This window comes from Anomaloglossus baeobatrachus, chromosome 1 (genome assembly GCF_048569485.1).
Source record: "Anomaloglossus baeobatrachus isolate aAnoBae1 chromosome 1, aAnoBae1.hap1, whole genome shotgun sequence".
NCBI classification, from domain to species: Eukaryota; Metazoa; Chordata; class Amphibia; order Anura; family Aromobatidae; genus Anomaloglossus; species Anomaloglossus baeobatrachus.
The window spans coordinates 713,690,026-713,717,661 of NC_134353.1; the positions used below are offsets into that span (position 1 = coordinate 713,690,026).

At 44.3% G+C, this 27,636-nt stretch overlaps 1 protein-coding gene across 10 annotated transcripts in view; it reads right to left on the reverse strand.

Moving 5' to 3' along the window:
- FBRSL1 (fibrosin like 1) overlaps positions 1 to 27,636 on the reverse strand; it is a 792,546-nt gene that overhangs the window by 399,443 nt on the left and 365,467 nt on the right. For 9 of the 10 annotated variants that reach the window (XM_075321861.1, XM_075321892.1, XM_075321878.1 and 6 more), the window contains one exon: positions 2,326 to 2,418. The exons of the other annotated variant lie outside the window; for it this stretch is intronic. In XM_075321861.1, coding sequence (XP_075177976.1) covers positions 2,326 to 2,418 — 93 coding nt within the window. The remainder of the gene's footprint in view (positions 1 to 2,325; positions 2,419 to 27,636) is intronic. 10 annotated transcript variants of the gene reach the window in all.

The window sequence follows — 27,636 nt, forward strand, 5'->3', positions numbered from 1 at the left end:
GCTCCGCTCACAGTGCCCAAACGACTATGGCAAAACTGGCAGAGCTGGGCTTCCAGCTGGTTGACCACCCACCTTATTCACCAGATCTCGCTCCCTCAGACTATCATCTGTTGATAAACCTGAAGAAACACATCAAGGGTACCAAATTTCACACCGTTTCTGATGCCATGGCTACTACGAATGCCTGGTTTGAGGCACAACAGAACTTGGAATACCGATGTAAGAAGTGTGTTGACATCAGTGTGTGGAATAAATGTAAAGTTTCATCATCCTATCTTGATTCTTTCTGGGTAAGGCCAAAGACTTATCAGCAGCCCCTAGTAGTAATCTTTGGTGTGCCTAGATCAGAGGTCTCAAACACACAGCCCCTCAGGCTGCTTCTTGTGGCCCACAGGCACGTACCACCCTTGACAATCGCAGCTGGTGCAGAGGCCACAGCCGTTACTGCTTTATTTCAGATGAACGTTTTTACTGGCGCTGTGCAGAGTCAAGCTATCTCTGCACTATTCCAATGCCTGCCGCTGGCCAATCAGAGGCAAGCAGCTGATACGTATGACATCACCTCCTTGCATCTGATTGGACAGCGGTCGCCAATGGAATACTGCAGAGAGCTTAATTGCGCGGCGGTGGCAAAATATTCATCAGAATTTTGGATGAAGCGCTCACAGCGGCCACGATCGTCAAGGGTGGCTCATGCCTGTGGGCTGCAAGAAGCAGTGGAGAGGACGCTGAGGAAACGGAGGGCAGGTGAGAAGAATGTTTTGATGTGTGTATTTGTGTTTGTAGAATGGCACAGTAGGGGACCAGGATGGGGTATTACTGGTGTATGTGTGTGCACAATGACACAATAGGGGACTAGGATAGAACATTGCTACAAGAAGAGGATCAGTAAAAGGGACATTACTACAAGAATAGGACCTCCATGGGCACATTATTACAAAATGGCGACAGAAGTGGGGCACATTAGTAAAATGGGACAAGGATGGGGCACATTACTACAGAATGGGGCACATTACTACAAGATGGGGTCAAGAAGGGGACATTAGTTAAAGGGGACAAGGCTGGGGCACATTACTTCAGGATGGGGACAAGGCTGGAGTACATTACTTCAGGATGGGGACAAGGATGGGGCACATTTCTAAAAGATGACAAGCATGGGCACATTACTACAAGATGGTGACAATGATAGGGCACATTACTACAGGAGGGGGCACATTACTACAGGATGGGGCACATTACTTCAGGATGGGGACAAGGATGGGCCACATTTCTAAAAGGTGACAAGCATGGGTACATTACTACAAGATGGTGACAATGATAGGGCACATTACTACAGGAGGGGGCACATTACTACAGGATGGGCACATAACTACAGGATGGAGGCAAGGATGGGGCATATTAAAGGGGACAAGGCTGGAGCACATAACTACAGGATGGGGCATATTACTACAGGATGGGCACAAGGATGTGGCACATTACTACAGAAGGGGGCACATTACTACAGGATGGGGACAAGGATGGGGCACATTACTACAGAACGGGGACAAATATGGGGCACATTTTCTGTCTTGTGGTATTCGTTGCTGTTTTTGTGCCAACTTCACCAAGTAAATAATGGGGTTTTTTTTTCTTTAACCATTTTAATGTCTTTTTTCCTAAAAAGTTGCATGTTTTGTAAAATGGCACACAAGGGGCGAATAATTATATGTTTTGATTTCTTTTTGAGTCAAATTAATAAGGCCAAAACCACTAAATCCCACCCACAGTGGCAAAAGCCAAGCAAACAAAATAGACTTTAGAAAAGCACGAAATAAAAGATTAATTCAGCATAAATGAAAACCAGGTGAAAAACGCCAAAAAACAAACAAAAAAAGGAGCAAATGCAATAATGAAACGAGTCCGTAACATTCAGTCATTACTTCCATTAACCAAATGCTGTATAATAAAATACACAAGGTTTCATTGATATCAAAGGCATGGGGGGATACTTACCTGTGCGATTCGATACCTGACTTACAGGGAACCTGTCATGTGAAAAAAAGCTATTAACCTGCTGATATGGGGGTTAATCTGCAAATTAATAAAAATAAAGTTAATTTCTTCCCGGCAGTGGGGCTCTAAATACGGGCACCGGGCAGTTTCAAAACGCCATAACCCCGTATCGGCAGGTTAAGAACATTTTGTCTGCCCGTATCAATAATAGACAGGTTTATTATTTGCAAGTGCTATTGCACTTCACGTTTAAAGGGAATCTATCAGTAGGATCAACATGCCTACGTCATCTATATGTGCATGTAGGTCATAGGAACTTGAATAATATAATACCTTGATATTTGCGATCCGATGTCTTATTCCAAAGAAATCCACATTTTTCTTGTATGCGAATGAGCTGTTAAGATCTATGGGCTGTGCAATTGGCTGGAAAGACAAAAAAGCGCAATAGGGTCTTAAATGTGTACAAATGGGAGAATTAGTGAGGGGGATATGCTCCCCTGATGGAGTTGTGAGAGGCACATCTCCTGTAGAAGCATAAAACAAACAAGTGTTGCAGATCCACAGTATGAAGAGATCAAAGGAAAGGAGACAATAGATATAATTTATGTTGTCTGTAATTTAATGGAGTTCTATTGCATTGCTGGCAGAGCAGATTATGTCCAAGATCTATGGGCTGAACATAGATATCCCTGACAATCTGCCTCTAGAGCTTATTTTACATGAAAAGGGGTGTTACAAGTGTGAGACATGTAATGACTGACAGTCTGCTCTTATGTTCTACATTTCTCACACTGGCAATGGCAGAAATTCATAACCTGTGAAAATTTCCACATTTTTATGTATTTTATGTGATCTAACACAGAATAGCAAGTGTTTGTGCAGTGTAAAGGAAATGATGCATGGTATACTAAGGGTATGTGCGCACTAGGCGTTTTTTTCACGCTGCGTTTTTATGTGCGTTTTTGTCACAAAAACGCACCCGCGGCTAAAAAAATGCGGCAAAAACGCGTGCGTTTTTGCCGCGATTTGGTGCGTTTTTTGCTGCGTTTTTGCTCACTGCGTTTTTAATCAGTGCACAATGCCATTAAAGATTGTTGATGAAAAAAAAAAAAAAGGTCTGATGTCATTTCCTTCTTCAAAATGTTCATTGTATGCAGGAGAGCAGACAGCTGCAGAACTAGTGTATGCAGGAGAGCAGACAGCAGCTGCAGAACTACAAGTCTCAGCATCCTCCATTCATTAGTGTATGCAGGAGAGCAGACAGCAGCTGCAGAACTACAAGTCTCAGCATCCTCCATTCACTAGTGTATGCAGGAGAGCAGACAGCAGCTGCAGAACTACAAGTCTCAGCATCCTCCATTCACTAGTGTATTCAGGAGAGCAGACAGCAGCTGCAGAACTACAAGTCTCAGCATCCTCCATTCACTAGTGTATGCAGGAGAGCAGACAGCAGCTGCAGAACTACAAGTCTCAGCATCCTCCATTCACTAGTGTATGCAGGAGAGCAGACAGCAGCTGCAGAACTACAAGTCTCAGCATCCTCCATTCACTAGTGTATGCAGGAGAGCAGACAGCAGCTGCAGAACTACAAGGCTCAGCATCCTCCATCCAGGACTGTATGCAGTTTTTTGCCCAAAAAGAAAACAAAAAATGACATGGGCTTCGCCATATTTTTGTATGCTAGCCGGGTACAGCAGGCAGGTACGGGCTGCCCCCAACCCCCAGCTGCCTATTTGTACTCGGCTGGGAACCAAAAATATAGAGAAGCCCTTTTTTTTTAATTATTTCATGAATTTCATTAAATAATTAAAAAAAAAAATGACGTGGGCTTCGCCTAATTTTTGAGTCCAGCCGAGTACAACTAGGCAGCTGGGGATTGGAATCCACAGTGCAGGGTGCCCATGCTTTCTGGGCACCCCCACTGCGAATTACAGTCCGCAGCCACCCCAGAAAATGGCGCTTTCATAGAAGCGCCATCTTCTGGCGCTGTATCCAACTCTTCTAGCTGCCCTGATGCCGGGTGGCTAGCTAGGTAATAATGGAGTTAGGGCTAGCTGTATATTATCAGCTAGCCCTAAGCCCGAAATTCATGGTGTCACGCCAATATTAGACATGGCCACCATGAATTTCTAGTAATGATAAAAAAAAAACACAACACAGAAAAATATTTTTATTAGAAATAAAACACAACACAATTAGTGACTCCATCTTTATTGAAATAAACCCCCCTCCGCAGTAATCCTGGGTTAGGGTCCCGCGCCGTCCAATCCGGATCCAATATCATCTGATTGGTTTGCTGGAAGGCAAAGCGATCAGATGATGTGTCAGGATCAAGTGCCTGAATCACATCACACATCAGCTGATTGTATAAAAGCCGGTTATACAATCAGCTGATGCATCAGTAGAAAAAAAAAAATAATACTCACTTATGTGCTGTGCTGATTACCGGCAGCTCCTGGAGCGATCGATTGGACAGGAGTATGATCCCGTCCGATCGCAGCAGGAGCTGCCGGTAATCAGCTGGTCCAGCTGATGTAGTCCCCTGACGGCAGGATCAGCTGATAGCCGGCCGGGCGCGAAAAAGCCGGCGAGACTACGATCAGCTGATGCGTCAGGTGACTGCATCAGGTGATCCATCGCCAGGTCCTGCAAGCAAGGTCCTGCCGGCCGGGGAGACTGCACACAGCCAGAGCGGCGGTACCGGGCGGGCTGTGGAGGCAGCGGTGACGGTACCGGGAGGATTCACACTTCTGTGTTTACCAACAGAAGGAATCCTTCCTGTACACGTCACTGTAGTGCCCACCCCTTGCGTTTATAGCTGCGTTTTTAGTCATAGAAACGCGGCTATATGTGTTTTTCATTGCGTTTTTAACATCTCATTGAATTCAATGGGTGAAAAACGCAGTGAAAAACGCAGAAATAATTGACATGCTGCGTTTTTGTGGTTACCACAAAAACGCAGCTAAAAAAAAACGCTGTGTGTGGACAGCACTTATGAAAACCCATTGACATTGCTGGGGAAGCAATGTCACTGCGTTTTCAGCACAAAAACGCGGCAAAAACGCCTAGTGCGCACAAGGCCTAAATATTTCTAAAATATAAACCTGAATATTGTAATTTGCATTTGTATTCCGCCTCCTGACTCCATACTTTGCAGGACCACCTTTCGGTGCCATTACTGCTGCAAATCTTTTGGGGATATGTCTCTACCAGCTTTGCACATCTAGAGGCTCAGTTTTGTCCAGTCTTCTTGGGAAACTACCTAACTCTAGCTCAGTGGTTCCCAAACTCCAGTCCTCACGACCCCCAACAGGTCATGTTTTCAGGATTTCCTTAATATAGCACAGGTGATGCCTTGTTCATGATTCCATCACCTGTTCAATATTAAGGAAATCCTGACAACATGACTTGTTGGGGGCCATGAGGGCTGGAACTTTGGAAACACCGCTCTAGCTAAATAAGATTGCGTCTATGAACAGTAATTTTCAGGTCTTACCACCGATTCTCAATGGGATTTAGGCGGGCTTTGCACACTACGACATCGCAGCCCGATGCTGCGATGCCGAGTGCGATAGTGCCCGCCCCCGTCGCAGCAGCGATATGTGGTGATAGCTGGCGTAGCGAAAGTTATCGCTACGCCAGCTTCACACACACACTCACCTGCCGTGCGACGTCCCTGTGGCCGGCGACCCGCCTCCTTGTTAAGGGGGCGGGTCGTGCGGCGTCACTGCGACGTCACACGGCAGGCGGCCAATCAGAGCGGAGGGGCGGAGATGAGCAGGATGTCAACATCCTGCCCACCTCCTTCCTTCCGCATATCCTACGGAAGCCGCAGTGAGGCCGGTAGGAGACGTTCCTCGCTCCTGCGACTTCACACACAGCGATGTGTGCAGCCGCAGGAGCGAGGAACAACATCGGACCGTCGCGTCAGCGTAATCATGGATTACGCCGACGCTGCACCGATGATACGATTACGACGCTTTTGCGCTCGTTAATCGTATCATCCAGCCTTTACACACTGCGATGTCGCATGCGATGCCGTTAGTGCGTCATTTTCAATTTGACCCCACCGACATCGCACCTCCGATGTCGCAGTGTGCAAAGTGCCCCTTAGGCTTGAACATTGAGTCATTCAAACAGATAAATATACTTTGTTCTAAACCAGGGGCCCTAAACACGCAGGACTCATGCGGCCCCTGAGGCTGCTTCATGTGGCCCGCCGGCAACGTAGACCCCTTTACGATCATGGCCTGGTGCAGGCCAGCCAATCAGAGGCCAGCAGCTGACTTGCCAGTGTATGGCAGCAAAGTTATGTGCCACTGCACCGGCATGCCGACATTAGCCTCTGGCTGGTGACTGGCCTTAACCGGGCTGCGATCATCAAGGTGTCTACGGTACCTGGGGGCTGCATGTAAAGAAAAGAAGAGGCCAAGGGAACGGAGGTTAGGTGAGAAGAATCTTGTTTTTGTTTTTTGCGCATGTCAAGAATGGCACAATTGTGAGCATTACTACAGGATGGGCCCATTACTACAACGGGACCAAGATGGGGCATTACTACACTTTAGGGATAAGGATGAGGAAATGTCTAAAAGGAGGGGACCAAAATGGGCACATTACTACAGACGACCAGAATAGGGCATTAGTACACTATGGGGACAAGGATGGTGCATTACTACACTGTGGGGACAAGGATGGGGACTAGAGGACGACTACAAGGATGGGCATATTACAACAAGTGGACAAGGATAAGACATTACTACAAGATGAGGACAAGGATGGGCACATTACTACAAAGAAGGAGACAATCATGGTCACATTACAATAATAAGAAGAAGGTCACCAGCATGGGGTATTACTACAAGATGGGGACCAGGGTGGGGACACTACTAATTATATATAAATATATATATATATATATATATATATATATATATATATATATATATATATATATATATATATATATATATATATAAAACTAAAGTAAACATAAAAAGTTCATGTTTGTTATCGCCAAATCCATAATGACCCAAACTATAAAACTGAACTATACCCATGATAAATGCCATTGAAGAAAATTAAATAAACATGCCAAAAACGTTAAAAAAAAAAAACAAAAACAAAAAGGTGAACATAAAAAAAAGTGCTATCACTAAAATATGTTACTTTGTCCTGCAAAGAATGCAGCCCCCCAAAATTACATTTGTGCAGAGTTGAGACCCTTGATCTAAATCATTCCATGGTAGCATGATTAGGGCAATTCTCATGCTGGAAGATGAACCTACACCCCAGTCTCATTTGCAGCATCTAAACTGTTTTCCTCCAGGATTGCCCTGTATTTAGCTCCATCCATCTTCTCATCAACTCTGGCCAGCTTCCCTCTCCCGGCTGAAAAAAAGCATCCCTAGAGCATGCTGCTGCCACCACCATGTATGCCCTTGGAAATAGTCTTTCAGGGTGATGTGCAGTCTTAATTATCCGCCACACATCAGGTTTTTACATTTACCCAAAAGGTTCTACTTTGGTCTCATCTGACCAGAGCATCTTCTTCTACATGCTAGCTGTGTCCCCTACATGGCTTTTTCCAAACTGCAAATGGGGCTTCTGTGGCTTGCTTTAAAAATGTCTTTCTTCTTGTCACTTCCATAAAGGCCATATTTGTGGAGAATACAACTAATAGATGTGGACAGATTGGAGGAGCTTCAGAGATCCACAGCACAAATGGAAGAGAATGGCTATTGGTCCCTTGACTATTTCTCTAAGGCTGTGTGCCCACACTGAGGTTTTTTTTGTTGTTGCAGATTTAGTGCAATTTATTGTACAGATTGTTGCCCAAATCTGCATGTCTAGCCTTATGCCAGCAAAGCCAACGAGAATTCTGAAGTGCTGTGCACACGTTGCTTCTTTTTTCCTTGCAGTTTTAGAAAAAATCTACAGCATGTCAATTGTTCGTGCTTTTTTTTCCTGCATTTTTTTTAGCCCTTCTAGGCAAGGATTTAACAAAAATAACGCGCCAGAAAACACAACAGAAGCGCACGCGTTTTTGGTGTGTTTTTCGGCCACAAGGTACAATCTTTGCTGCAGAAAATTTCTGCACCTAATCTACAGATCTACAGTGTGCACACATCCCCTAATAAGTGCTCTCGCTGCATTTGGCATACTCCTTCCATTTTTCTACAATGGGTTGAACAGTGCTCCATGAGATGTTCAGAGACTTGGTGTTTTTTTTTTTTTTTTTTTTTAATAACCTAACGCTGATTTACTCTTTCCCACACCTTAGGCTAGTTTCACACTTGCGTTGGGTTGAATCCGCTGGATCCGTTACTGAGTCGTTTTGACGCATCCGTTATTTTTGTGGTGTCAACGGATGCAACGGGTCCGTTATTTCACAGGAATCCGTTAGCTGATTCCTGTGAAATAACGGACCGTTGCATCCGTTTGGCGTCCGTCTAACGGAATCAGTCAGCTCTGTTTTATTTCTTTTTTCATTTTTTTCCATTCTGAGCATGCTCAGTATAAATTAGCAGAATCCACCAGCGGATTCCGTTGTTAAGCACTTTGCAACGGAATCCGCTACCATAGGGAACCATTATAAATTTTAACGGAACCAACGGAATCCGTTGGTTGGCGTCATTTTGACAGAAGCATTTAACGCTACATTCTGCGTTGCTTCCGCTTGGCGGAAGCAACGGAGCATTGGCCAACAGAAGCAAAGCAGGTACTTTTGTACTTTTGGCACAATCCGTCATCAATGCAAGTCTATGGGAAACAATGGAATCCGTTAACGGATTCCGTTGTTTCCCAAGACAGCGGATTGCGCCTAAAAAAAAAGCAACGCAAGTGTGAAAGTACCCTTAATCTGACCTGTTTTGGTGTGTTCCTTGGTTTTTATGATGCCTAAAGTTTTCAAACAAACCTCTGAGCTTTAGTTATACTTAGCACAGATGGACTCAATGTACTAATTATGTGACTTCTGGAGGGGATTGGTCACACAGGATTTTAATTAAAGGTATCAGACTACACGGGGGGGGGGGCTGAATACAAATGCATGTCACAATTTTCAGATTTATATTTAGAAAATGGTTGTAAAATCATGTATCATGTCCTCTACACTTATATACTTGCTACTTTGTATTGGTATATCATATAAAATACAACGAAGTATGTGGATTATGATGTGACGAAATGTGGCAAAGTTCATGGAGTATGAATACGGTACTTTTCAAGGCAATGTAATTTAAGCACTAGAAGCAGATTCTCAGATGTTTTGTTTTTTTTCATTATGTAAAAGATTAGATGAGCAAACCCGCACAGTGAAGTTTGGTGTTCGTATTGAACATGAACTTTAATAAAAAAAAAAACAACGGTGTTTGAGTTTGGATGCTTTACATATGCACACCACTCGAGTGAGCACCGGTGTGCTCGAGTACACTCAGTGCTCAGCTCAATGAGAACCACTTGCAGTGTTTGAATTGCTCACATTGGGGGTAAAATAAGTGTTATCAGATGTAGTGTGTACAAAAAAAAATTAAAAAACCCTACCGTTTCCTGGAAGTGATCGGTTTGTGGCTGCCTATATGTGGGCGGAGAGCCTGTGGCAGAATGGAGTCACTCAAAAGTACAAAAAAACAAGCCATCACACGGCTATATTGATGGAAAAATAAAAAAAAGTTATGGCTCTTAGAAAAAGGAGGAACAAACAAAAGCACAAAACCAGAAAATGGCCCGGGATGAAGGGGGATGGATTCTACTGGCTGACTCCCTTTAGGCTATGTTCACACACTGCATCTTTTCTTAACCACAAAGATGCAACGTTTTTGGCCCCAAAAAAACCCGCACCCGTGGTAAAAATACAAAAAAAAACGCATGCATTTTACCTCATTTTACCCAATGCGTTTTTTTAGTCAAATTTAGTCAAATCTATTGACTGGAAGGGCTCAAAAACGCTGAAAGAATCAACATGCTACACCTTCACAAACGCAGCCAAAAAAAGATGCACAGTGTAGACAGCAAAATAGAAATCTAAGACTTTGCTGGGAGAAGGAAATGCATGCATTTAGGGGCTTCTTTGTGACCTCAAAAATGCACCAAAAACGCAGTAAAAGAAGCAGTGTGTGAACATAGCCTTAATGGTTGGTGCCTATAGTTTCTATGTCTATGTTCTCAGATAGTCATACATCTATGTGCACTGATGTGTGATTCGCAGGTGTGCATGTGCAGTGGGTAGTACAGCTTCTATGACATCCATGATGTGTGACGTATAGTTTTACGTGCACGGTGAACATTGCATGTGATTGGGGAGACACTGATGACAAGCGAGTTCTGAATCATAGCCTGTCGCGACGTTTTGTTTACATCTGATACTCCTATTAGGAGACATCAAGTAGGCCAGGAGTAGCACGTAAACAGACATTTTATAAGACTTGAGATGAGCAAATGGCTAAAGTGTCCTTACTTGAAACTATCCACCCCTCTGTGAACTGCCAACCAAGGACACAACCTCTGTAGCCGAGTATCTGGAAGTATCATAATGAACACTTTGATCCTATTATCCCCTTACTAAATTACCTTCTATAGCCATCAGCTCTGCTCTGAGGCAATTTACTGCCAAATAAATACAAATGGAGAATTTAATTACTAATATGATGGATAACATGGAAGAAAAAGCCCGGTTACAGATAATTTGTGCCAACCATTCCATATAAGATACTGTGGGGGTTGATTTAGCAAGATGTTTAAATACCAAAAGACTTTAAAAAGTCTAACTATTTTGGTGCAACTCAGAAGCTGCAATGAAATATTGTGATTATTTATATGCCAGTCCTTGTCAGCTATGCCAATATGGGTGAATGTGGCGCGGCTATGCCAGTCTGTCAAATTAATAAAACGTTATGACATTTTAGGGACATAACTTACTCCAGTCCCTAACTGGAGTACATTTCTAGTGGAAGTGGATGCAAGTTACAGGATTTAGGCGTGGAATCCAGAGAGAAGCGGAGGAGGTAGAGGTTCTTTCCTGATGCCGCCACATCTTATACTATTATCAATGACTCCTCTCTGCCATGTGCTGCTGCCAAGTTATAGGTTTTATACAAAACGTACGAAGAACGGAAGCAAAATGGAAACTGGACATCCACTCTTCCTCCATGTGCAATAAATCCAGATGCTGCAAAGGCATCTAATCAGCACCCAGGTTGTGTTATGTACAGTACTGATGGTTGCTATGTTGAAGCCTGTTAAATGCTGATTTAAACTTGACAGCAGCATTTAAAGGGATAAACTGATGCAAATCGCAGTTTGTTCCGATTGCATCAGCTAGGGTACCTTCACACTTTAGCGATGCAGCAGCGATCCGACCAGCGATCTGACCTGGTCAGGATCGCTGCTGCATCGCTACATGGTCGCTGGTGAGCTGTCAAACAGGCAGATCTCACCAGCGACCAGTGACCAGCCCCCAGCCAGCAGCGACGCTGCGCTTGCACGGAGTCGGCGTCTGGAAGCTGCGTACACTGGTAACTAAGGTAAACATCGGGTATGGTTACCCAATGTTTACAGTAGTTACCAGCGCACACCGCTTAGCTTAGCGCTGGCTCCTTGGTCTCCTAGCTACAGTACACATCGGGTTAATTAACCCGATGTGTAATGCAGCTACATGTGCAGAGAGCAGGGAGCCGCGCACACTGCTTAGCGCTGGCTCCTTGCTCTCCTAGCTACAGTACACATCGGGTTAATTAACCCGATGTGTAATGCAGCTACATGTGCAGAGAGCCGGAGCCGGCAGCAGAGGCAGCGTGAGAGCTTGGTTACCCGATGTTTATCTTGGTTACAGCTTACCGCAGCTGCCAGATGCCGGCTCCTGCTCCCTGCTCGCTTCATTTCGTCGCTCTCTCGCTGTCACATACAGCGATCTGTGTGTCACAGCGGGAGAGCGCCTTTGAAGAAAACGAACCAGGGCTGTGTGTAACGAGCAGCGATCTCGCAGCAGGGGCCAGATCGCTGCTCATTGTCACACACAGCGAGATCGCTAATGAGGTCACTGCTGCGTCACAAAAAGCGTGACTCAGCAGCGAGCTCGCTGTGTGTGAAGCACCCCTTACTGTCGGGAGTTGGCTATGTAACAAGAAGACACATGTGCTGCATGGAGTAGACTCCACTCCTGATCCTGCTCCATAGGGTTGACACACACTAGCGTATAATTCAAACGAGTGACATGCGAGAAAATCTCACAATGCACTAGGATCAATGTTAAATAATGAAGCCGCTCAGATCTGCAATCTTTTCCTCAGCCCTAATCGGACTGAGGGAGTAGGGGGGGCATGCTGCGATTGTCAGGGAGTCCCGGCTCACTCACAACCGTATGAGTCTATGGGTGCGTGTGAAACATCGGACTGCACCGAAGTCATCCGAGTGCAGTGCGATATACGTATGTGAGAGAATCAAGGCACAGTGACTAACACCCGGCTGACGCTCGCAGCAGAACCTGAGCCAAGTGTCATTAGCATATCACCTCTGACGCATATGCTAGTGTGACTGCAGCCATACAGTGATAGCGCATGGCTCCCTACATGTATGGAGACATTTGTTTCTATTATCGACAGGTCTCTCCCTATACATACACACACACACGGCGAGACCTGTCATTCATGAAAAGTGAGGCAGAGAGAAGACACCAGGGACCAGCCTCTAACTGGTTAACCGAGACCAACAGTCCCCGACTGGCTTTGCAAAGTATGTTTTCTCTAAAACACTGCAGCTTTTCAGAATGAGGCCTGAAACACACTTCCGTTAAAAACACGCACGTGCCGCGAGACACGTATTTACCCTGCGTGTTGCGTGTGGTAAGTACGTGTCTCGGGTACGTGCTATCCTTGATCGCACACTTAGAACCGGTAATTTGCATACTCACGTGGTCCGCGCTGCTGTCCATGGTGCTGATCTTCAGTCTCCCCGCTGCTGCTGCTGCCGGCCGCAGTGAAGTGAATATTAAATGAGCATAATGAGCGGCGGCCTGCAGCAAGTGGCAGCAGCGGCAGAGACAGGAGGGCTGGAGAAGGTGAGTTAATGTTTTTTTTTTTTTCACTGACACGTGTGTTTTCTCCGGGGCGTGTCACACGGGACCGCATCCACACTACATCCGTGTGGTACGAGTGCGGGCCGTGTGACACCCGTGCTGCCGGAGAAAACGTGGACATTTCAGCGTGTAAAAAAACGTTCCGTGTAGTTTTACGTGTGTGTGCCTGCTACAATAGGGTAGCATTGCTGAACGTGTCTCCATGCCGCCGGTACGTGTAAAAAATGGCAAACACGTACCGGCGGCACGGATGTGTGTCGGAGGCCTAAAACATACTCTGCTGCACTGACCAAGCTAGTCTCTTATTCATGCTGTTCATGGTTCCAGCAGCACGCACGAGGTAACATGTTCCCTTTAAGTTCCCGAAACATTCAAGAGTTCTCCACTTTGGTGGAAGCTGAACTGACATAATTATAAGTTAATCAGCTTAATTGGGAACCAGTGGTGTCCTCATAAGACAGGTCTGGAGTAACAAAGAAACAAACAAAAAAAGACAAACAAAAGAAGCAAAAAAGTCAGGTCTGGAGGAACAGTCTGGCTTCCATAAACATAAAAGGCTAAAACACAAATGTGAGCAGTCTAACTGAAAGTTGTAGTCAGTCTTATAGGTATGCAGTATGGATATAAACGACGTTCATTTTCAAAAAAACGTTGATTGTTGAGGACGCAGGTTGTTTGTCGTTCCTGCGGCAGCACACTTTGCTATGTGTGACACCGCAGGAACGAGGAACAACACCGTACCTGCGGCCGCCCACAATGAGGAAGGAAGGAGGTGGGCGGGATGTTCGGCCCGCTCATCTCCGTGCCGCCGCTTCTATTGGGTGGCCACTTAGTGATGCTGCTGTGACGCCACACGAACCGCCCCCTTAGAAAGGAGGCGGTTCGCCGGCCACAGTGACGTCGCAAGGCAGGTAAGTCTGTGTGACGGGTCCTAACGATGTTGTGCGCCACGGTCAGCAATTTGCTCGTGACAAACAACCGACGGGGGCGGGTGCTTTCACCAGCGACATCGCGAGCGATGTTGCTGCGTGTAAAGCTCCCTTTAGATCAGCTTGTGGGGCACACAGAAAAATAAGGGTCTGCAGCACTGAAAAACAAGTGTTGCTTGGAAATTTAGTTTTAGCAATGTAAGAATAGGACTGCTCAGTCAGCTATGTGAAGCTGAAAGCAGAGGAGGCTGATTTAGATGGAAAAAAGAACCATAGGTACAAGAACGAAACTCTGTTAGATTTAACATTAAGTGTGCATTTACCGTGCTTTGTGAAAAATAATGTGATTGTAGGAAAAACCCTTTAAACGCAAAGTCAAAGCCAGCTGAGTATGCAATGGGACAAGTGTCACTAGAACAGATGCAGGAACACTTTACTGGAGCCCTTTGGTAAAATTCAATGATTTTATTCCAGATGTTTCTCTTTCATGCAAGAGCGAAATCCAGCGGCATCAAGCTGTGAAAATTTCTTCTGATCTGTCAAAGCCTGTCATGAACCAGAAGATGGAAGAAAAAAAATAACACAATCCGAGTTGGAAAAGAGAAGTCTGCTCTTACACTTGGGATTATTGGACGCCATCTGTGTTTTAAAAGCTTCAGTAGTACTTTATGTAGTCTTTGCTGAAGCTGACAATAAAGAAGGTGTAAAACATTAAAACATATTGAGAAAAAAATGCTTTGCAGCTTACGGAAATAGCAATAATTTCAAAGAAAGATTTTACTTTGATGTGCAGAACAATACTTCACTATTTCCAAACTAGAAAGGAAATATACATGTGCCATTTCATTCTGAATACATCTTTGAGGTGGAAAGAACAGTCCCCTAAACTGTGAGCCAGTCGGAAACCTCATTACACTAATTTAGGGATGGGCTATGAAGGCATATCTGCATATATATGCACTACAATAGACTACTGCATGCCTAAAGGTACCGTCACACATAACGAGATCGCTAGCGAGATCGCTGCTGAGTCACTGTTTCTGTGATGTAGTAGCGATCCCGTTAGCGATCTTGTTATGTGTGACACCTACCAGCGATCAGGCCCCTGCTGTGAGATCTCTAGTCGTTGCAGAATGGTCCAGGCCATTTTCTTCAAAGGCGATGTCCCCGTTTTTCCCTGAGGAAGCCATCTGGATATGGCGATACGCGTTGGGGGGGGGGTTGCTTTAGGTCTCCACCTCCTCCATGACTGCTTTTTCACCATTGCTCTGTTTGCCTTAATGGGAATTATTTTGCATGCCTCTTTTTCCATCATTGTGATTCTGGTAAAGGTTATGGCGTTGTATATATTTACTTAAATGTAAACTTGCTTTATTCCATCTTACAAGCTTTTCCATGCCCTATCCTATGGTTGATTGGATTGATATATGTATTTGGGCATTTTTGCATATTGATTTTTACATATTAATGTATTAGCCATTTGCTTTAGGACTGACACTTATATCTTTGAGGGTTTTTCTTTGCATGCTATATGATTATGATTCATTGGTGTTATTGATTGCAGTACATGGTCTAAAATCTGAGGTGGACACTTCTCAGAGGCTTATGCTTTATTATAGCATTATAGCAAACCTCTGATGTTTATTGGACTTCATGTTTTTAGATGTTTTTAAACTATGTTGGTGTTTTTCCTACAATAAACTTTTGAATATTTATTGCCATTATTGTTTTGGTGATCTCCTCATTAACACACCACCCTTTTTTCCTTTTCATTGTTGCCGCTTTCAGGTGTGCATTTGGAGGATCCCATTTATATTGCCTTAGTGCCCTCAAAAAAATTTTTTCAAATAGTCCTGTTGGGCAGGACACATCGCTGTGTTTGACACTGTGTGACAGGGTCACAGTGACTGCTGAGATCGTTATACAGGTCGCTCATCGTTACTGAGTCGTTGGTAAGGTCTGACTGTGTGACATCTCACCAGCGACCTCCCAGCGACTTACCAGTGATCCCTATCAGGTCGCATCGTTTTCGGGATCGCTGGTAAGTCGTTGTGTGTGACTGGGCCTTAAGGCTAATGCCACCTATGCCAAAGTGAGTCGGAATGGCCTCCTTATATGTGCAGAATTGGACGGTGTCTCAGAAGAACCTCTGCTTTCTCCAGCACAGCAGATACAGAAAATGCTTGGACCTCAGAAAAGCAGCACAACAGCAGCAAAGCCGGAATACTGCTATTCTTAATTAGCTTCCGACACGGCTCAGCTTTGTAATCAGCCTGTCCTGATTAAATGACAAGAAAGGTCTTCTGATGCATACTGAGATTGGTTAATGCACTGTTTCCAAGGTGTTACATCGAAAATTGCCTGTGAATTGATTTCTTTTATTGAATTAATAAGTGTTATCGTACAGTACAGAAGGTAATATTGCCACTGGATGTGAGCGATAACGTATAATTACAGAAAATCAAAGCCTAATCGGCCCAGTCGAGCCAGGTGTCAACATTTTAATTGTAGTTTGGGAATGCGCTGTAACATAGATGATTAAAAAAAAAAGGCAGCAGACGGGCCCACAGCAACAGAAATATGCCGCTTTGTTTCTTTCCAATGCTCCATGGTTGCTTTGATTGGAAAACACGCATCATTCTGAGGACTGAGCCGATGTTTAGTAAATTAAAGGTGAAAAGTGCAGACATTTCTTCTCTGTATGTTACAGACTGATTGCGGTTTATTAGAATTAGAGTTGTATTTACTATTACTTAGCACCAGACATGAATGCTCTCGTTCAGCACGGTCTATGGGGCAGGCATGGCGGGGGCAGCTTTACATTACACTTCTGCAGAGCTTACGATGGGAGTTTTCACAATAGCGACCATGGTTTTGCAATGAGGTTTTTGGTCACATACCAGGGGTCTTCCAGAAGCAAATAACTTTCAAAGGAAATCTATCAGCAACGTTTTGCTTCCTCATCCGTAAGCAGCATGATGTAGGAGCAGAGACTCCAATTCCAGTGATATTTCATTTACTGGGCTGCTTGCTGTCTTTTTGATAACATTACGGTTTATTCTGCTGCAGATCTGGCATTTATCTGACTATAGAGCGCTGCATAACCCTGCACACACCACTGGTTGGCAGCTTTCTGTCATTACAGCGTACACAGAAAGCTGCCAATTGGTGATGTGGGCAATGTTATGCAGAGATCATTAATATGCTTGACTAACTGGTATCAAGCTAACTAGTCCTCTGTTGATAATCTCCTGCTGATAAAGCTGTGATTGACCCAAAACTGCACCAAGAAGACCAGTAAGTGACACATCGCTGGAATCAGGGTCTCTGTCACTACAGTATTCTACTCTCAGATGGGAGAGCAAAAACCTGGAGACAGATTTCCTTTAACAACAAAGAAAGAAGACAGAAACACATGGTAAATTCAGATATAAGAAGGCGACATCTGAGGGATCTCTTCAATCAATAAAAATACAATGCTTAATTCTTAAAAGGGAACATGTCACTTAATTGTGCCCTACCTCCAGGATTACCTGAAAGAGTAAAGTTAATAGGTAGAGGTGAGTGGACTTGTGGAAGTTCAGATTGGCGGATCTGGACAGACTTTAGATAAAGATTTGTCCTGAATCCCAATGGAAGTCGCTAATTGGGCAGTTGGGGTCTCCGCCCACATGCAGCCAGCCATAAACAGATCACTTCTGGAGGAGGGTGGGCAGTGTTTTTCCCCCTTTTTTTGGTGTACACTACATCTGATGATGCTGTTGTTACGGTCAGTGAGAGCCGATCAAACACTCCAAGCGGCTCATATTGCACTGAGCGTACCCGAGCACAGCGATGCTCGCACGAGTGGTTTGCAAAAGTAAAGCACCCGAACTCGAACTTTGTTTTTGGTACGAACACCGAACCTCGGGTTTGCTCATCTCTATTAATGGGGAGAGTGGAGTAGGCCACTGTGAAACAGCTCTGGCAGCAACTTCTCTCCCTATAAAACTAAAGGATGTCAAGGAACGCCCCATACACATTAGACGATTAAGAAAGGCACACATGAGGCTGTGGAGTTCGGCTCAGGAGACCTGCAGCTGGTCCATACATCATGGTTAGTACCGGCAAAGTTGGAAGTGTAAACTGGCCTAACAGGAATAACTGCAAGCCTCATTGCTAAAGACATTTATGTCTCGGTATTAGGATTCAGGACACCGACTAGTTCCAGTCTGGATCTGCATGCAGTCATTTGTGAAGCATCTTTATTCAATTAAACGCATGTTGTCCCAGGTGCTGGAAACATCAGGGAGGAGAGGGAAGACAAATGATTTTACAAGCCATACAAAAACATTTGTCAGACTATAGCGTGCAGCCATAGTAATGCATGTGGAAGTATTTACGCAACGGTTCAGGGAGGGTCAAACATTTAAGTTTACCTGTTCACTGCTGGAAGGCCAAGAAAGAAGAGACCAACTTATCTACGGTGATTCAGTGGGAGCACAGCGGGGTTAGTCACATTGGAAAATCATAAAATGTTAATAATAATGTTATCTGTAAGTAACTATTGCATTATCTTAAGTAAACCGGTGAGATTGTGAGACCATTCCCCACCCGCCCAGTCAAGCATTGGCTTATGCTGTCATAAACGATGTGACTCTGGAGCAAATATTCTATTGCTATTCAATAATTAAACTGTTTACACTTGGCAATGATTGTGAACAGATCATCTGTATGAACAATCGTTCAGGTGATCGTTGCCCACAGCAAAAAGCTCTTAAAAAAGTAGTTCTACCAGATCATCCTATCGATCGGATAGGTTTCGCCCCCTCAGTAGTTCCCCATATGAATAAAGTGCAGGTGGAGCATTTATTCCTCATGGGAGTGGTGGAGACAGCAGAGAGCTCCAGACAGGACTGAACTGTTCCATTCTCGGGATCACTGGAGTCCCAGCAATCATACATCTAGTGATCAGTAAATCCTCTCCTATGCTGTCAATAGAGAACTTAAACACTGCTAAAATCATTTAAGGCAGTGAAAAAGAGTAAAGGCCGCTTTACACGCAGCGACATCGCTAACGAGAGGTCATTGGGGTCACGGAATTAGTGATGCACATTCGGCCTCGTTAGCGACAGCGTTGCGTGTGAAACGCACGAACGTCCGTTAACGATCAAAATGACTTACCTTATCGTTGACACGTCGTTCTAATCACAAATATCGTTGCTGTTGCAGGACGCAGGTTGTTTGTCGTTCCTGCGGCAGCACACATCGCTACATGTGACACCGCAGGAACGAGGAACAACCTCGTACCTGCAGCCGCAAGCAATGAGGGAGGAAGAAGGTGGGCGGGATGTTCGTCCCGCTCATCTCCGCCCCTCTGCTTCTATTGGCCGGCCGCTTAGTGACGTCGCTGTAACGCCGAACGAACCGCCCCTTAGAAAGGGCCACAGCGACGTCACTAGGCAGGTAAGTGTGTGTGACGGGTGTTAGTGATGTTGTGTGCCACGGGCAGCGATTTGCCCGTGACGCACAACTGACGGGGGCGGGTACCCTCGCTAGCGATATTGCACCGTGTAAAGTGCCCTTTAGTTAACAGTTTTAAACACAATGTGGTGGTTTGCCTAGGGAATGTAGGCTGCTCACACATACCACATACTATTTCATAAGGTTTATTACAAAGTTGCAAACTCAAGCACTGAGAACTTGTGCCCTCCAAATTAAGAGAGGAAATCCTATTCCGACCAATCCTTTAATCTTTATCCTAGAACTAAAGCACACTATGTGAATGTGTATATTCAGCTTATGGGACAAAATAGCTCAGTTTAATAACATACATATGTGAATCAGAGATTCCTGTGAAGTCTGCAGGCTCTTCCTCTATATAAAGCCGTGGCCATCACATCTCCTTGATGCTGAGCCCGGCTTTAGACACAGACAGAAGGATTGGAAGCCTGATGTCACCCCAGACACCAGTTACATTCCTGACCTCCCTCAAGGGAAAGCCTCATGTCTTGTTCCTGACTCCGACGGCCAGACACGGCTCACATATTGCTGTTGGGCTGCTGCCATGTGAGCAGAGTTCTGACTCTGTGTGAGATGTTGGTTTAGTAAAAAAAGCGTACGACAAGGCAACCAGCCCGAATAAGGGGAGAGTCCCGAATCTCTAAAAAAAAATAACCCGATCACACAACTCTGTTATTCCCAGTGATTTTAGCCCCTAACGGTATGCAGATTCTATGCTAATCACCTTTCTTACACAATACCTCTGAAGCTGTAATACCTTCCCTCTAGTACATATGGTATTTATGCCATGCCATTTGATTGCCTGCCGAGAACATAAGCTTGTGCGTAAAAAAAAATCCAATGAATGGCTACTTTTTTATTACTTTGAAAAAATTAGGACTAAATATTGATTAGATTATCTGGCCCTAACTTCCATGTGTCAGTTTTTAGGCATTGCCTTCTGAATTGTTCTACGCTTTCCCCACAGTGTGGCACCAATGCACCACCATGAAAAACAGCTCATAAATATGCATCATACATTTTGTGTGTGACCACCTACAGCATGCAGAAACAGGAATCAGGTGAAAGATACGCCGAGGTGCTCAGACACCTAGCTGCTTCTCATCTACCCGGGAGGCGGGGGTTAATCAAATAGGGATTTCTTCTTAATCTGCATTGCTGAGCCAGGCTGTGAGATGACTCTCTTTCATCAAACCTCTGATTATTTGGTGCTTTGAATTAGGCTACTGTAATTAAGTCTTGCCCTGGGTCCTGAGGGAGATGCACAGAAGGGTAGTGATCCTTAGACATGACACGCTGTTATTTATAGATGATTAAGACCTATTTATCTCTGTGTAAATGTTGCAGTGATAGGCGGGATCCTGCTGCACATCTGCCACTGATTACAATTCGCCAGCTGCGGGTCCTGTCACAGGCGCTGCTTCATTCTAGGGGTCTTAACGCTTACGCTGCCACCAATGGCTGAGCCAACGCAGAAACATCAGATGGATGGTGACTTTCACGACACATTATTTTCCTCTTGCCTCTTATCTTTAGAAGAACAGCCACTCCTTTCCATTCTGATGGGAAAAAAGCAAAAATGTGCAGCTAGATCTCCGGTCACTGACATGGGTATCATGCATGACTTATAAACGCTGGTCTTCATAACAACTGCGAAGAAAAAAACACTGAGAATCCAGGATTTGAGGCCACTTGAGTAAAGCTGGTGTCACACATAACGACGACGACAACGACGTCGCTGCTACGTCACCATTTTCTGTGACGTTGCAGCGACGTCCCGTCGCTGTCGCTGTGTGTGACATCCAGCAACGACCTGGCCCCTGCTGTGAGGTCGCCGGTCGTTGCTGAATGTCCAGCTTCATTTTTTGCTCGTCACTCTCCCGCTGTGACACACACATCGCTGTGTGTGACAGCGAGAGAGCGACGAAATGAAGCGATCAGGAGCCGGCACTGGCAGCTGCGGTAAGCTGTAACCAGCGTAAACATCGGGTAACCAAGGGAAGCCCTTTCCCTAGTTACCCGATGTTTACGCTGGTTACCAGCCTCCGCTCTTGCTGCCAGTGCCGGCTCCTGCACTGTGACATGTGGCTGCAGTACGCATCGGGTAATTAACCCGATGCATACTGTAGCAAGGAGAGCAAGGAGCCAGCGCTAAGCAGTGCGCGCGGCTCCCTGCTCTCTGCACTGTGACATGTAGCTGCAGCACACATCGGGTTAATTAACCCGATGTGTGCTGCAGGAGAGCAAGGAGCCAGCGCTAAGCGCGGCTCCCTGCTCTCTGCACTGTGACATGTAGCTGCAGCACACATCGGGTTAATTAACCCGATGTGTGCTGCAGGAGAGCAAGGAGCCAGCGCTAAGCGCGGCTCCCTGCTCTCTGAACTGTGACATGTAGCTGCAGCACACATCGGGTTAATTAACCCGATGTGTGCTGCAGGAGAGCAAGGAGCCAGCGCTAAGCGCGGCTCCCTGCTCTCTGAACATGTAGCACAGCGACCTTATGATCGCTGCTTCTGCTGTGTTTGACAGCTAAGCAGCGATCATAACAGCGACTTACAAGGTCGCTGTTACGTCACCGAAAATGGTGACGTAACAGCGACGTCGTTGTCGCTGTCGTTTAGTGTGACACCAGCTTAACTCCATAGGGAATGCGGTCCCTATCAGCTGCTGGCAGTTACAAAAGAGCCTTATCTGCAGAACGTTATCTGGTTTTATCGCTCTCCAGAGCTTATCTAAACCAAACAATCACTGAAACAGCAGCAGATAAGCCGCCTCACTGAGGAGTTTCCGCAATTAAAGCGGAATAACCTGTCCCAACCCATGAGAATGGTTTAAGGATCCTTCCCCTCTCACCCAACAATCTTTTACTCAGCGCTCCTTTTCACCAAGCAAGGAACAACCAGAAAAAAAAACAAAACATTATGAGCCCAACGTTCTGTCCAACCCCACGGGAACTCCATCTGCAGGAATCAGACATCACTTGGACCCTCTCCAGGTCATCAATGCATACCTGCGCACCCAGACAATTATCTGAACTAAATGCCACCCCCCCTCCCAAGTTTGGAGTTTTAGACAGTTCTAATTTTGGGGGGCTGGATAATCCTCCATTTGTTGAAATTATAACAGGAGTTATAGTGATCTGTAATTTTCCTAAAGCTATTAGTAGTCCCATTGAATTTATCATCATAGCTGTGCTTTCTCCTATCAAACGGGTTTTAGCTCCTGTGCCAACTGCATTAGAGCTGGGTGAGGAGGTCACAAAGAGGCAGCCCTTTAAGATTAGTGCTACATTCAATGGAGTAGATAAGTGAATAATATGTACATCCTTCAAATATACTGTATATTATGATGATGGACTCTAGCAATAGGTGTTCGGAAATATATGGGCAGGTAAAACTACGCGGCCAATTCTTTTGAGAACTTGTTGGGATGATACACATGAAAGGGATACAAACCTTGAAGGCTACAACGTTTTTATAGGAAGCAGGCTTATCAAGAGGGGAAAATATGTTGCATGTTAGGAAAGCATACTGTATTTTTCGTACAGTACGCTTTCCTAACATACAATACAACACCTCCTCCCTGTCTTATAATCCAATGGGGTCTTACCGGAGGGGGTGCAGCAGCGGTGATAGAGCGGGGTCACAGGAGTATAACTCGACTTCAGCAAAGAATTTAATAAAGTATCTCATACTATCCTTATTGAAAAAAAATAACCAAGAATGGGATTGACAATGCTACAGTAGGTGGATTCATACCTGGCTCAGTGATCGTACTGAAAGAGTGGTAATAAATGGTTGCCCATCCAATTGGAAGAGTGCTTCAAGTGGGGCACCACAAGGCTGTGTCTTGGCCCCACTGTTGATCAGCATTTTTATAAATGATCTAGATAAGGAAACTGTTGATAAACTAGTCAAATTTGCAGAGGATGCAAAGCTAGCAGGGATAGCCAACACTAGAGAAGACAAAGAAAGGATTCAGAGGCATCTAGACAAGCTTGAACAATGGCAACTACTAATAGAATGGTATTTAACAGGAAGAAATGAAATAATTGTACATCTGGGCAAGAAAAACAAAAATAACATATACAAAATGGGAGGAATAGATCTAATGGAAAAAGACGTGGGTATACTAAGAGTACAGACTGCACATGAGTCAACAGTGTGAAGCAGCAGCAAAAAAAAGTCAAACACAGTTCTTGAATGTATTAAGAGAAGCATAGAGTCTAGCTCACGGGAAGTAATTATCTCTCTCTACTCTTCTGTGGTCAAACCTCATCTGCTAAACCGAGAGCTCAATCTGTGCACACGTCAATTCAGGGGGCAATTTGTTTGAAGCCAGCACCGCCGACATTTTGTTACCTACAATCACCGAGGATGGTCCATGCCTCACAGCGACCGCAGCATAGCCGAGACACCCGCCACACTTACTCCACCACCACCCCTGCCTGTCTGTGACCCCGCTCTACCACCACCACCCCCCCCCTTAACATACAACTGGATTTTAAGACGGATCCCATTTTCACCAAAACGTTTGAGGTTTTTTTTACCATTTTTCTTTCTTTAAATTTGGGGTGTGTCTTATAATCCTGTGCATCTTATAAAACGAAAAATATACAGTATATCCTACGAGGAACAGTTAAAGGATCTGGGAATTTTTAGCTTTCAAAAAAAAAAAAAAAAAGCAGAGAGGAGACCTAAGCGTAGGAAATATATATCTGAAGGTATGTCTCAGTGAAGAGGCATGAGTCTTATTCTCATTTGCACATGGAAGCACAAGAAGCAGTGGAATAAAACTAAAAGGGAGAAGATACAGATTAGATATTAAAAAAAAACAAACAACTTTTGACAGTGAGGATGATCAATGAGCGGAACAAGCTGCCACGGAGGTGGTGAGTTCTCCTTCAATAGAAGTCTTCAGAGGCTGGACTGACACCTGCCTGAGAAGGTTAAGGCTACAATCGCAAGCTGTGTTTTTTGCTGCAGTTTTGTTGTCAGAACTTTGACATTTGACTTCCCAGCAAAGTCTATGAGAAGTCAGATTTTCTATGCACACATTGCAGCTTGTCAGTGTTTTATTTGTCAAACGTTTGTGACAAAAAAAAATGCAGCATGTTCATTCATCCTGCGTTTTTGTCAACATTTGTCACAAAAACGCAGCAAAAACACATGTTGTGAAAAACGCAGCCAAAACGCAGCAAAAATGCACCTACAATTCCAAGCATTTTTTGTGACATTTCCAGGCTCTCTTTGACAAGGGGCAGTTTTGGCTGCAGTTTGTGAACACAAAAAGATGCAGCGTGCGCATGTAGCCTTAGTGAATCCTGCATTGATCAGGGGGTTGGACATAATGACCCTGGAGGTCTCTTCCAATGCTATGATTTTATGGATACATAAAACACTGATATGGTTTCTTTTTCTGGAACTATAACTAATATACAAAAGAAAAAAAAGAGAACATTTTTATTATTATATAGCAATATTAGGCCTAAAAGTAGGACGGTACTTAAACTATTATTTTGTTCCCTGCAAGGCAGAATTAATTTTAAACTGTAGTTTATTGTATTGTACTAGTCGAACTTTAAGAGGACCTGTTACCATTTTGACATGATAAACTGAAATGATCATGAGAAAGATATTGAAGAGCTGACTACAACGTATTTTTATTTCTTAATCACTGTTGCGGAGATATTAGCATGTAACGTTTATATAATTTCCACTATAACTGAGGGGAGGCATTAACAGAGATTCTTCATTGGAGGCCTTTATTTTTTCACCTGTATGATATTGCTCAATCATAACAAGGTAGGGTCATGCAGTGAAAAAAATAAATAAAATGCCACCGGAGAAGGTCAGGACCGGCTTTCTCTGTGTGATTGGTAAAACTGTGTCAACAGATCGCACAAATCTCATTGCCAGTACCTACTGTGATTACAGGTGCAAGGGAGGGACAGGTGTGCTGTAATGACATTGCATACACCACAACCGCATCTGTAATGCCCTGGTACCTGGAACAGATGCAAAGGGGTGTATGTGACAGAATTATGCATCATTACACATTCAACATTCTTCATCGGTCCCAGACACACCGTTTTGCTCCACTCCCAGCAGTTGTAATCACAGTTAGTGCATTCTTTATATAATGACACACAACTCCGCTTTCCTCCTCAGGCCACAGAGAGCTCACTGCCAGCATCTACTTTGATTATCAGTGAATGGCAGAACTGTGTTTCATTACACACATCGCTTTGCAATGTCTGTCAAGGGAAGAAAGCAGAGCTGTCTTTCTGGGATAGATGCAGAGTGGTGTATGCAATAACGCATAGCTCTACTCTCTTCTCCCTACCCTCACACTGTCAGTGTCTGAGATGAGAGCTGCCGTGTCACACCGCTCTGCTTCTATTCTATGTTCCATGAGGTCTAGGATAGATGCAGGGCGGGTATGTAATGACACACACATCTGCTCTCAGTAGGTGTCGGCAATGAGATCTATGTGATCTGGTTAGACACATCAGTCTTAATATATCACAAAGAGCTAACCGGTTTTTAGGTGTGTTTTCCATTTTCCCCCCTGCATGATGCACTCTGCCTTTGATTAGGCAACGTCATGCAGGGGAATAAGATAACACCCTCTGAGAAGAACCTCTGCTAACACCCTCTTGGTTACATATTGTGTAACAGCAATTCTGAGACAAGTTGCAGGAACAAAAACATCTGTGCAACTTGCTTTCGGGCGACTATGTTAGGGCTGAGATTTTACAGTAAAAAAAAATAAAAAAAATATGACTAAACCACAGAAGTTGTAGTCATAAGTGAAATGGCCAAATCTCAGGGAAGGAGCGCACAAGTCACAGTTGCATGTGAAGTGCAGAAGTACAGTATATGGCAAATGAGCTATGTTCAACTAGCAACAGAAAATCCAACAGATTTGTACATGACCGTCACAGCTGCAGGAGGTCGCAATGTGACACCATAGATGCACTGTCACAATGTGACCCTGAAATTTCAGCGTCATCAGCCATGTGTTGCTGTCACTGTTTAGTTCTAGGCTAATCTTTACAGATAATTGAAAAGAAGACAGTATGTAGGTTTAGCCAATATTTAATTGCCTATTTATGGGGGGAACTAAAGTAGCCCAAAATTGCAATACTAACACCTTTACCCACATAAATGCTAACACATAAGAGTTTAACAAACACTTTTCAGCGATACTAAATCATCTCTAAGAAACAACGCACGGGGATTCTAAACTCATCAGCACATTATAACTAAACGTTTTGCAGTTATCTTTGTGAATTTGCTTACAGGATATGATGTGGTCATTCTGATGGGAGAGGGTGATGGCATCTGAGATATAAATTTGGAAACAGCCTCTGTGTCTATTCAGTGGTAGTATATTACTCTTAGGCCCCCTTCACACGTCCATATTTCCAGTAGTGTGGTATCTGGGGTTTTTTCACGGATACCACGCACCCAACATCATATGCTCTTCACAAGGCGATGTTTCTTTTTTTTTTCCGTCAGTATATATGACAAGAGCACATACTGTACACAGATACGTTTTTAACACTGCAAAGTATAGGAGAAGCTTTGTCATTTATTAATTTAATGACCCATCTGTGTAAAACACTGATGACACACTAATGGTAAAAATAGACACACGGATCTCACACAGATCTAAAACAATGATGACACAGGTATGATTTTTTTCACGAACATGTTTAAAATATGGACATCTGTGAATTAAGTCTTAGGTAGAGATGAGCAGGCCTGAACAAAGACCTTTACCTATACGTCAGATTCCTATTCGGGTTTGTCATCCAAATAAAGCTTGTTGAAAAGCTCCAGAGCCGCCTGACAAAGGCATGCTCCAAAATGCATGTCAGGCCTGACGCCACGCTGACCGGAATCTCCACACTACAAGCAAGCTTGATTAGTGTGGGCACTTGTGGTCCCATCACAGCCATGTCAAGTATTGCGGGGGTTAATAAATTGGTGAAAGAGGGCGTCTGTGTTTTTATTTGAAATAAAGGATTGGTCTGCGTTTATATTTATTTTGACTTTTGTTTATTACTTTTTGTCTTATAGACTCCTCCCCATTACTAACCTACGACTTGATGACAGCAACCAAAGCGATCAG